The sequence below is a fragment of the Vigna radiata genome, chromosome 2 (genome assembly GCF_000741045.1).
Source record: "Vigna radiata var. radiata cultivar VC1973A chromosome 2, Vradiata_ver6, whole genome shotgun sequence".
Lineage (NCBI taxonomy): Eukaryota > Viridiplantae > Streptophyta > Magnoliopsida > Fabales > Fabaceae > Vigna > Vigna radiata.
This window is the reverse complement of record NC_028352.1, coordinates 141,957-154,522: the sequence shown is the minus strand read 5'-3', so window position 1 is coordinate 154,522 and position 12,566 is coordinate 141,957. Positions and strand designations below refer to the sequence as shown.

General features: G+C 32.5%; 2 protein-coding genes across 4 annotated transcripts; both read right to left on the bottom strand.

Annotated features, from left to right (window-relative positions):
- Positions 1–318: 318 nt before the first annotated feature.
- LOC106777685 (peptidyl-prolyl cis-trans isomerase FKBP15-3) lies at positions 319–1,531 on the bottom strand. Its single transcript, XM_022787054.1, has 5 exons — positions 1,247–1,531; positions 956–1,043; positions 843–884; positions 497–545; positions 319–400 (listed from the first exon to the last, which is right to left on the bottom strand). The coding sequence occupies exons 1-5, from the start codon at positions 1,529–1,531 to the stop codon at positions 319–321; spliced, it is 546 nt and encodes a 181-aa protein (XP_022642775.1).
- On the bottom strand, positions 956–7,380 carry LOC106777672 (peptidyl-prolyl cis-trans isomerase FKBP43-like). Of its 3 annotated transcripts, none has more exons than XM_014665365.2 (9): positions 7,253–7,380; positions 7,090–7,163; positions 6,768–7,000; positions 6,330–6,466; positions 5,844–6,204; positions 5,490–5,720; positions 4,769–4,948; positions 2,691–2,906; positions 956–1,043 (listed from the first exon to the last, which is right to left on the bottom strand). In XM_014665365.2, the coding sequence occupies exons 1-8, from the start codon at positions 7,263–7,265 to the stop codon at positions 2,831–2,833; spliced, it is 1,305 nt and encodes a 434-aa protein (XP_014520851.1). In that variant the 5' UTR covers positions 7,266–7,380; the 3' UTR covers positions 956–1,043; positions 2,691–2,830. The 3 variants fall into 3 exon arrangements, with proteins under 3 accessions (XP_014520851.1, XP_014520860.1, XP_022632472.1); XM_014665374.2 differs by having other exon boundaries at positions 2,691–2,903; XM_022776751.1 differs by having other exon boundaries at positions 2,691–2,886.
- Between the last annotated feature and the right edge of the window lie 5,186 nt (positions 7,381–12,566).

Sequence of the window (12,566 nt, the reverse complement as noted above, 5' to 3'; positions counted from 1 at the left end):
ATTAACTAAGACAATGTGCAATTAATAACGCTGTTTAGTTCGGCACTATATGTATTTGAGTATTTCTTGTGCTGATATTTATGCGAAAATTTTCGCCACTATAACACTGAGTACCTTTTAAAGTTAACACGATATCTGAAAGAACCAAAACTTAGGATTCGGTGGCGCGTGTCTACCCACTATCATCTACACCAAAAACTATTCAATCACCACAGATCCATGTTGAACCAACCAAAAACAATGCAATCTTTTGCCTGTCCCTGAATTGCCTCCTCACTCCGTATTTTTATTTTTGGAACAATGAGTTGGCTGAAATACTCAATGAACTTTAACTAGTTCAATGTCATAAATCAACCATGAATTTGGTGGTATTTTGTCAGAGTGTCCATCACTCTTAGACCTGATACACGCAGATGTTAGAGGTTGTAGGGATACCAAATAAGAAATTAGAGAAAAGAAAATGGCGTTAAATACACACAAGAATTCAATCACGTACGTCAATGTTGGTGGAATGACAAGTCTTCTCTTTTCTCCAACTTGCATGCCTGGGAACCATAAATACGCAGGTATATACATCACAACAGTTTTTAGAGAGAAAATACATTTAAATGAGAATAGCCACTAACAATCTTCAAAACACATCCACTACTATTATTCGATTAACTTCATATAGACCCCAAGACAACGTGGGCAACCACTCTCATTTTCAACCAATTAATAGAGACTAAGGGGCCAAGGGGCCAAGGCGCCTGTTAAACTAATCACAGGCATTGCTCTAATTCAATAAAACTATAACTGCAAAAACTGGAAAAACTAAAAAAGGACATTATAAAAATGACTACCTTCAAGGCCAACATCCCAACCCTCGATAACCTCTCCTTTACCTGCAAAAGGTAATACTTAATACAAGTATAAATAGTTCTTCAGGTAACAAGGTTTGGGTGAATAGTGTTACCAAGGCGAAATTTGAAAGGAGTTTGGCCAGCGTTTGACTCAAAGACAGCTCCATTTTCCTTCAACTTGCCAGTGTAATAGATTCTAATCTGTGACAACAGTGTAGTTATTTAAATCAAATCAAATAAATTCTTCAAATTATTTATTTATTTGATAAATGATGCCCATGAAGTTTGAATCATGTAAACTGCCCAGACCCTCATCATTAGCCAAATATTGGGACGTCGCAATTTTTTTGGTTTGATTTCATGGAACTATTATCTAAAGTATTTAAACCGTTTAAATAAACTACCTTTTTTCCTGAAGCTGCGATTTTGCCGTCTTTTTTCCCCTTCTCTTGTTCCTGAATAACTAGTCCATTTTTCAATGTTCTAACATTGGAAGGTTTTGCATCTTCCCCGTTACTTCTGTCCCCCTCCATCATGTCAGTCTCACCACTTCGCTCAACATATACAGTGATATTAGAATTTACAACTTCCCCATTGCCCTGACTTTTACTCATTTTCTTCCTTTTCTTAGCTTTTCTATTCTCAGATTGATTTCCATCAGGTAAGTCATAAGCACCGTTGTCTACCATCCTGTGCCAGAAAAAATAAGAATGTAAGGTTTATAATGTCTCAGACTAATAGACAATAAACAATAGAGAGTCCAATTTCAGTAATCCTTTTCTCCCTGGTCTTTCAGACCAGAATGACAGTCCAATTTCAGTTATGTATCATTGTCTGTCCCTACACTATTGATATTTTTGGAGACCTCGTATTAATTAGGCAAATGATCAAATTATAGTATAGAAATGAATCTCAAGTCTCACCTTCCAAACCAATTTTATGAATTAAGGTTTAAAGTTCATTTTATAAAATAGTATAAGAATATATCTTAATAAGGTTTGTTTGACATTCTTTTATCGGCAAATGTTAGTTGGAGGGTTGAACCCACAACCTCTTTCATCCTCCCTTCAAACCAACCTTATATCTCCCAAATGTTAGTGGGGAAAGTTGAACCCACAACCTCTCTCTTCCTTCCTCCCAAAATTTGTTAAACCTATCATGTCACCTACTACTGTACCACTATTAGACAACTTCCAAATATATAGTTCCACATTCAATATATCAAATCCTCCTCGGCATGACAGTGTACGTCGAAAATCCCACATCAATTACAGCTGTGACAAAATTATAGTACAAAGTGCAAATATTAGCTTACAAACTAGTTTTTATGAAACTGAGTTAGGTTTAAAGTCTACTTTCTAAGAAATATTTATATAGAAAAAAGTTTAAAAGTGCAAATATTAATATCTATCATATTACTAGAGGCTTGTCATGAAATCACATGATTTCTTTTTAATTATTATTCTTACAGATAAAACGGTACTACTACTAGCAAGGCACTTTTTCTCATCCTTGTCAATTGTTTTTCTTTATAATTTATACCAGGCAGAAAAATATTTACAGCTTGATTCCTAACCAACTTGTTTTTAATTTTATTTTAGTTTCCGCTTACTCGAAGGGATAAGGACACTTTAAGCATAAAAGCTTGAACCAATTCTAGTCAGTATCCAATGATTTATCTACCGAACAGCTAATCTTGGAAATGTTTAAACTTGTTAATTTATTACTAGTTTATCAAGCTTGTTGCCAAAATCAATTGTCAACAGTTAAATTTAGCAGTAAAGCATGGAATAGTAACAAGTTATAATATTATCTCACATAGAGAACATAAACAAAACAGATCCATACTTCTCATTAGTTAGCTTCTGATGCTGCTCTTTTTCTTCAAAAAAATTATGAATCGCATTCTGTGACCCTGCTGCATCTCTGTTGGCCTTGTCCTCTTGGAAGATTTCTTCATTATATCCATAGTCACTTTTGCTTACTTGTTATTTCTTTTTCCTCTTTGCTCTATTCTTTTTAGGATCCATCTCAGCAGCATTGCCTGAAATTTTAACATCCCTACTAATGTGCTAAAGCATATCAGATATCGTAATTTGATTTCTCTTTTTTGACAGGATGACACTTCAAAGTTTAAGGTAAAATTACAGGGAAAATGGCAGTGGAAAAAATACAGAGTGAAATTTTAAAGGCTAGACATTCACAACATGCCATCTTCCTCAAGTTAACTACATAAATTCATTTGTAAGTAGAGATTTCTTCTCGGGTTTTACTTTTACTTCTTTTAGCAGTGAAGGGATTTCATTCAGTATTCAATTGTGAAATGACAGACAGAGTAGTTTTTAAAGTCATTAGCAGATTTACTTTCTATATCTGCTATCTAAAGTGATAGGAAAGACCACCTTAGTTGATTGCTACTTGCCAAAAGATGGTACAAGAGCACAAGTTTATGAAGCACTAAATGCATATTAAACCGAGGTAAATTCCATGGAAGCTATAATTTCATATGATGTACTTGTATCAGTATGTAGATAGTTAAGATTAAGTAAGAATAATTTTGTTAGGTTTGAAAATATTACTGGTACAATTGAGGGACTTAGCTGTGAGTCTAAAATTTGACAACTCTAGAAGGGCAGTAATAATGGAATTGTGCAAAGTAACGGAGATGAGGGTGGGCATGGATAGTCAATTATGAGATCAGGGGGGCGTTTTTTACGTGGTAAAAGAAATATATGGAAGTGGCAATCCGATGAACACAGCTGGTACAAAATAAGGTTCGGAACATAAAATTTGAGCCTAAATTAAAAGCCGACCATTTTAGCCCCATCAGACGAAGACCATGTCAAAATCAGGTTTGGACAGGGTTAGCCCATTTGGCTTTGGGAAAAATCCACTTATAGTTTTGTTGACAATGAAACTAAGAACTTTTCATATTAACAATAATTGCATTGCACTATATATATATATATATATATATATTCTAAATATAATAATAAAATAACGTTGTTATCTGTATTTTATTTATTACACTAAAATAAATATGACAATAAAAATAATCACCATAATAAATATTAATCTCAACTTTTACAAAGTAAAAGCAATATACCCGAAAACGAATATATAATATCTATACACTCACATATAAACACCAAGGATGAATATAGAGTTTTTCAGAGTATAAATAATAGCACTAATCATCCTTTCATTCTTTTTAAATGTAATAGTAAAATAATATAATTATTTGCATTTTATTTATCATATTAAAATAAATATATAAGAAAAATAGTAGGACCTTAGTTTTGGAGAAAAGCAAAAAATGAACCAAAACTTGTTAAAATGACTCAAAAGCTCCACAGCCCACGTAAGGCCAAGCTTGGGCATTGGTTTGGAAGACTAACATGAATGAACCTCTTTAGCCCATACCAATGTAGCCTCCAACCTGCAAATAGACAAGGTAACCCATTTTTCCACTTTTGTCATGGTCGGAATTTTATTTTCTGGCATTTCTCTTCCTTTCTGGTTGGAAGCTAACCAAAGGATTTGCATCCGCTGAAGAGTCTGTGCTCTGGGGATTATAAGGAGAAACTCTTCGGCTCATTGTATTCAATAATTGATAATACAGTCACCATCATACACTTCTACATATTTAGTCTCCTAAGAAATTTACTGTGAAATATGTATGGCCTGTATTTTCTAAATAACTTTCACCAGGAAGGCTAACCACATTGTTCTGCTAACATGCACCATCTAAGGTATCTTGGTTGCAGAAAATACTGGTTCTTAAGATGCTGTCATATGTCCGAGCCATAAAGAGTGATTTATCAAATTCTCCATTACCATGTATAAATCATGTTGCCAGTTTATGTTCCTCAGTAAAAAAAGTACTACTCAGTTATACAAACAGATGTCTGTTAAGAAAAACTTACTCATTAACTGTGGGTTGTTCATTTCTTAGAGGCAGATTAACAAGACTGTTATGATAACCATCAGTAGCAATTGAAACCATCCCCTCTTTAGATCTTTCTTTCCTTTTCTTCTTTGGCTTTTCATCCAGTCCATGATCAACCTGAGAGGAAGGCAGTATTTTATCTGTGGTCTCAGTTTCCCTGCATAACAAGGATAAAAAGTATTAACAACCAAACCAGAAATGGGATTATTTTTTATGCACTATAAGAGTCAATATTTACACACATTCAATAAACGAAAATACCATAGATATGACTCTTAAAAGTCTTTATTACAGAAGACAATAAATATACTATGCATAGTAATGTGTGATTAGATGACATAATAAAAAAGATTTACACTATCATTACAGTCTAAGTAAAAGCCAAACACAAACATATATAAGCCACGGATCAGGTAAATACGAAAGGCTTACATTTTAAGAATGTGAAAACTCAAAATTTAGGCCATACAAGCATACATAGATGGTTAATATTAGAAACTCGTTGTAAACATATGACCACTTATAAAAATCCTGTGTATTTGTCTTTAAATATTGATTATTCAAATATTAACTAATGGTCTATATATTTACCATTCATATTTGCCTCACACACACACACACACATATTCTTATAATACTTAATCATGAAATGCAGCTGCAGTTTTAAAATCAAGAATTCAGAAGACATAATCACTCACTTATCATCAACATGCTGCTCTTGTTTACCTCCTGCCACAATAACCTGGGTCATGTCTTCCATTTTTAGCTCATTTATAACATTTTCTAGTTTGGTAGAACGGCCACTACAGGAACTCTTTGCCTCTTTTTCCTTTTTCTTCTTTTTCTTCTTTTTCTTTTTTGGACTTTTAATATCCCCAACATCCAGAGATGTGCAAGGATCTACCAAGTGCTTTGATGGCACAGCTTCCCTATTTTGGCAGAAACATAATTTATGAACAGAGGAAAGAAACAAAAATACACATCCCCTAACACCTGAGGCTGAGAAAAGCAAGCATGTATTTGAACATTAATCGAGAATTAAGAAGAGTCACCTATGTGTCTGACTATCTACAAGGACATGTCCAGCCTCTAGATTTGTTTCAAAAATATTATTTACACCATCTTCCTCCTTCTTGTTGCTGGCATCACCAGCTCCTCTGACAACACTAACATCCATTTCTTTGTCCAATACCCTTCCAGAGGCTTTATTCTTGTAAATAGATGAAATAGGTAGGCTATCTTCATTGTCAGTTTCCTGGATTTTGTCATGGATTCTGTCATTGACAATTATCTTTTCTCCTATCTTTTCTCCGCCAAAGCTATCATCATCTGACTCAACTGACTGGTACATCTTCCTAAGCCGTCGAAGACTGCCTTTCTTAATTTTTGGTCCGTTCTCATGAGAAGCTTCCTCTGCAATGAGCACAATCAAAACATACGAAACATACAGACATGGTTGAGGCTTTGAATTGGGGGAAACTAGAGAGAAAAAAAAATGCTCCATTCGTGGAAGGGTTGACATTATTATTTGAACTTGCCTTCTTTGGAAATAAGAGATGGTGAGGAAGCCTCTGGAACAATGTCATCGTCAATGAAACTATCATCATACCCATCTTCGTCACTGTAATCAGATTTCTCTGTTTCTGTATCAGCGATATCCTCTCCATATGATTCACTTTGCATTGTAGTGAAGGAAGTTAAGAAAAAGAAAACCATTGAGAAAAAAATTCAACGGGATCAAAGAAAAAAAAGATATACAATTCTATTCTCTATTTTGATAGGCACGGTATGTTATTGTCTAGACTAATCTAATCTAATACAATACAATACAAAAGGACACAGAAACACGGTGGAAAGTGGAGTATCCAAATAAAGGTTTCAATTAAAGTAAAGAATAAGTTTATGTGAAGGGTTGAAGGAATAATTTTAATGAATGTAAAATAAAGATGGGAGATGAGGAGGAGGAAGAAGGATACGAATCATCAATAAGATTGGCGTTGCGGGCAGTGGCGAGATAGTACCCGCAGAGATGAATGCTCCGAGGACCAATTACAGAGAAAAGAACATGATCAACTTCTTCGAGCTCTAAGTTTAATTGCAATGACTCTGCGTTTCCAGGATAGAGCGAGCATAGATATACAGGGCTCCTGTTTCCCACATTGCACTGCAGTGTGCTTTTTGCTATCGCAGTGCCCAACCCAAGAGTGGCCTGAGTAAAAGCTAAAAATAGCACATCTTAGCAATAAAATCTGTTGGTTTCTACGCGATTAATTCACAGAAACACCACACTACCACTACCATTGAAATATGGAGGCGTCCTTTGGAATCCTCGTATTTATGAGTAAAAGGCTTTCCTGGTTTCACTTCCACTCCTGCAGTTCAGTGAACGAAGGAACGAACAAATTGTAGTTAGGTTTAGACCTAAAAATATCGTAGAAACAACCAGCCAAGGGAGGCTTACCCCAGAAAGCCATGTCTCCGACAACCGCCCTCTTCCTCCGCGCCTCCTAAACCCTGAACCCGCTGCCAAGGCGTGTGTGCAGCTCTTTGCCGCCCTTTTTATCCCTGGAGCGTTTTAGAATCTTGGATAAAAGAATGAATCTGTCTTGAAAATTATAATAACTGTAATAGTTAATATAATAGATAAATGGTTATTTTAGAGGATGAAAATAAGCAATATAAATTTTTAAATTAAATTAAATGTCTTGATCAAAATATTTTAACGTTATTATCATTTAGGAAATTTTCCAGCATTATTAAATAACATGGGTTTTGGCTAGAAAAATTGTCACACGTCTTGTTTAGTGAAGAATATGTGGTTGTCAAAAAGTAATTATAACGTCTTTCGTAAAGAAAACAGATTGGGTGAGCCATTTGTTGTTGGTTACTTATTTAAGTGGTACTGATATTTATTGTTTTTAAGAACTAACGGTGCTTGTACATGTGAAAACTGCGTATAAAAATTGGACAACCCGTGGGTCAATTCGTCCATCACGTGTTTGAGTCGGGTTGGGTTTGAAAAAAATTGTATTTTTTTTTATGTAGGTCAGATTCAAACCCAACTTATTTAAACTCGGCTTATGCGTGTTGAATCCATGATGGGCCGGGTTGACCCACCAACCTACTTACCTAATTTTATTTTATTAAATTTTAATTTTAATTTTATAAAAAATATTTATTATTTTTTTTGCTTGAAAAAATTATTTAGGTTTTCTATTTTCAAAATTAATTAAACATTTATGTTGGAAGTGAAATTTGGGAGTGTAATTTGTTTAGGTTTGAATTATAAAAACTTTGTACTTTTTTATTTAAAATAAAAATGTAATTAAGTGGACTAGTGAGTTAACCCATTTATCCATTAACCCGTGGTGGGTCGGGTCGGATTCGAATTTTTCTGATTCGCTAATAAGCGAGCCGGGTTGGGTTGACTCACTAAGTCACCAACACGTGGTGGACCGGACCGAGTCGAATCAGATTACCTCTTTTGACAGCTCTAGGTAAAATACAAATAGAAGAAACAAAAATTTTATAGGATTTAAGATCTTGTTTATTTTTTTTTAATTTTATGTTTCTTTTATTTACTTTTTCTTATTAACGGTTATAATAATTATTTTTGTGATTTTATTTTTATCTCATTAATCAACTTTCTGTTTTTTCAATTTCTCATTATTTTCATTGATAATGTTTCTTTTAAAAAAGATAAAATAAAAATTATCAATAAATTGAAAAGAGAATTAAAAAAAATTATTAATAAAGCAAAAAAAGTGAAAAGATAATAGTAATGATATATAACAAAATTAAATTAAACATCTGATAAAATGAAAATATGTAATATGTTACGTACAGAAGTTATCTAAATTATTATGTGTAACTTGGAAAATTGTAAGGATAGAATAGATGATAGATTATTCGTGGATGAGATAGAGTAAACAATGCATGTAGAGGTTTTATATATATATATATATATATATATATATATATATATATATATATATATATATGGTTTTATTTTAAAAAATATTAAAAAATTAAAAAGAAAGTCCTATTTAAATCGTCATTAAATTTACTTTTCAGGTGATGTGCATTATTTGACTTATCATAATAAGTCTTTTAATGAGGATTAAGAGTGTTTTTTAAATCACTTACTATTATCCCATCAAATTAAGAGTTTAAAAAATGATAATTTATACTTAAAATAATTTTTCCATCTTATGATAAAAATAATATTGTTGTAGAAATAAATGTTGACAAAAACTCAACACAATGTTATCAAGGATTTATAAGCGCAGTATATTGCTTAAGATACAATAGGAACTTTTCAGGATATTTCTAGAATCTCAGAACCAGCAAACATCTCAAAAAAGAATATAAAATTAAACTCAGAATAATTTTGGAAGAGGAAAAAAGAAAGGAGAATTAGAGAATTGGTGTGTTTTGGAATAGGGGCTCTCAATTTACAGAATAAAATAAATAAAAGAAATTAAAACCAATCAATGATTTTAATGTTGCAAAATTAATTGACATTGAAAAAATTGAATGTTGCCATACTAACGTTGAGCAATGTCTCTTTTGTAATAATCTAACATTATTACAACAATCTCCCACTTTTTGCAAAAGAAAGTTGAAATAAAAAATAAAACTTTTATTCCGGGGTCTCATAAGATGTAATGCAACAGGTATAGCAAGTTATATGAACGAGTCTTAGATTTAGAAACTTAACACACAATGTAGTTGGTATAGCAAACTATATGAACCAAAGACACTTAACGTGTGCTAGAGGTTTATCAATCACACTACACCACCACAATCCTTGTTGTTATCGTTATGTTGCGCTTACTACGCCATGCACGTGCTTGGTATTCACGAGTGTTCTAGAGATCATACCAAGATCTCATGCAAGTGGTCTCACTCGACGCTCATATAAATGATTTCATCAAGTGTATGCTGCAAATCATACATCACCCATAAGGGATATGAAAATCATTAAAAACTATATTTAATTACAAAGTTTAACCTCTCAATAATGCAGTCTTTAGCACTTTCATACACATCATAGGAATGGACATATTTGATTTAAAATCAAATTAGTGTTATCAAAACTAACAAGTGACTTGTTTTTACCCATATGAACCATATTCATGGGATCTCTAATCACAGAGGTTCGGTTACCATCACTTGTTTGTTTGCAAGTGGCTTGAGTCTCATTCCCCTCGATGTTTCTAATATCATTTGTCTTCCCAGGGGTTTTGTTAAAGGATCTGCTAGATTTCATTGTAACTTCACATAATTAATGAAAATAGTTCCACTCTTTAGTAGCTGCTTCACCAAGTTATGTCTCAATTGTATATGTTTATTTTTTTCCATTGTAATTATTGTTTTTAGGTATAGCTATTGTCGATTAGTAATCACAATCTATTGATACCGATGGGGTTAGTTTCATTCCTAGTGGAATATTTACTAAGAAGTTTTTCAACCACTCAGTCTCACTACCAGTCATCTCAAGAGCGACAAACTCATATTCCATTGTTGATCTTGCAATAATTATTTGTCTGGCTGATCTCCATGTAATCGCACCACTCCCAATTTTGAATACATAACCACTAATGGATTTTGTCTCATCTGAATCAGAGATCTAGTTATCATCACTGTACCCTTCTAGTACAACGGGAAATTCATTGTATTCAATGGCACAATCCATTAAACCTCTTAAGTATCTCATAAGCCTAAAAAGTGTATCCCATTGTTCTTGATTTGGACATTAAGTGTACTTACTCAGTCTACCTACTGCATAAGCAATAACATGTTTAGAAAAGCTCATTAAGCGCAACAAACTCCCAATTATCTGGGCATAATAAGGATGAGATAATGATTCTCCTTTATTTTTCATTAATTTAGAGTTAGGATTATAAGAGGTACTCACGAGTTTGAAATCATAATACACAAACTTCTTAAGAAGTTTCTCAAAGTATTGTTCTTGAGATAATAATATATTATCTCCCTTCCTTTATGATTATAACACCTAAAATTACATTACATTCTAAGATTTATATTTGGAGAACCAGGTAAATTACATATCTCTCTCTCTCACACACACATATATATATATATATATATATATATACTTCAATACAAGGATGTACACTAGCATTCACAACCCAACAAATATTCCATGAACACACTCAAACCAAACTGGATTGCATTTAATCATTCAAATAACATTATAAATATGCCTTAACCATAATCTGGACAACTATAATAATTAAGTAGTTCACATAAGTGCGTTCAACAATTTTTACCACATACCAATCAGTGTGAACGTGAAGCCATAATCATTTAAAACTAATCCAAATCAATATTGGAATTATTTATTCAAATAACCAATTTTGTAGTACTTGGTATGGTTAACCGATTAGTAATAATATGTCCAAAAAAACCCATTTTCACTCCAGCATATTCAACACGTTACTGGACACTATAAACAACACCTCATTTTACACCCATAGACCTTATTAAGTCATAAAATTTTATTCAACTTAAAATCCACTCCCAAAATAATACAAATTATAAGCCATTAATCTATTCCCTTTAATTCTGGATTAGCATGCAATATTTTCAGTCAAATAACTACTTTTGGTGTAGAAAAATAACAAAAAAAAAAAATGCATGACAACACATTTTTAATGCAGATTTTTTTGTCTAAAACAACACAAAACAGCAAAGCTTATGCACATTTTTAAATATAACAAGACTTTTGGTGCATATTTTTACAAAAACCAGCAAGGTTTCTAGTGTAGATTTTTACAGAAAACAGCAAGATTTCTGGTGCAGATTTTAAAGAAAACAACAAGGTTTTTAAGGCCAAAATAACAACCATTCAGAGCTAAAAATAGTAAGCATTTAGAGTTAAAATAGCAGCATATTTGGTACAACAATTTCGGTCGAAAGAACAAAGTTTTAAAATCAAAACGACAAACATTTTTGGAGCTAAAAATAGTAAGCATATACATTTAAAACAACATTAAACTCTCATGTAGTTTATACAACATAAGGTAATTTAAATCGACGTGCAAGGGTACTCTGTACAATTCATGAGTTGGACAACAACCATGCTAAGAAGCATTCAACCCATTAACATTTCATTTGCCACAAAGTTATTCACATTAAACCCATCATTGAACAACATTTAATTACTTACGAAAATACTACTCAATGTAGATATACACCTATATAGTTAACCCCCAAATTCAATTTTAGACATAACCCTCACCCCAACCAATTGGAGACACATTTCATAGCAACCAAAATGCAACACCACACTCAAACAAATAATATCAATATCACAATGAGTTAACTCCTCCATACAGATGTATTTCATCATCATAATAATAAAAATTAATTAAATCGCCAAAATCTTATAAACAAAACCTAACTTCCATGCCCAAACAACAAGTAAAACAATTAAAACTAGATTATCTCCTAGTATCTTTTTAATTTTGGACAATAACAAGATCAAAAATCATAGGACTAAAGATGTTCAGTCACTTTGTGTCAATATACTCACGTTTAAGTCCTTAAGATTGTTGTAAAAATGTTGACAAAAACTCAAATACAAAATTTTCTAAGGCGTGTAGTGACACTATCTTTAAGGACTTATCTACGGTGTATTGCGCAAGTCTCTCAGAATACAACAAGAATTTCTCATAATATTTATGAGAGTTTCAGAACATGTAAAGAAAAGAGTATAAAATTAAACCCAAAATAATTTTAAAAGAGGA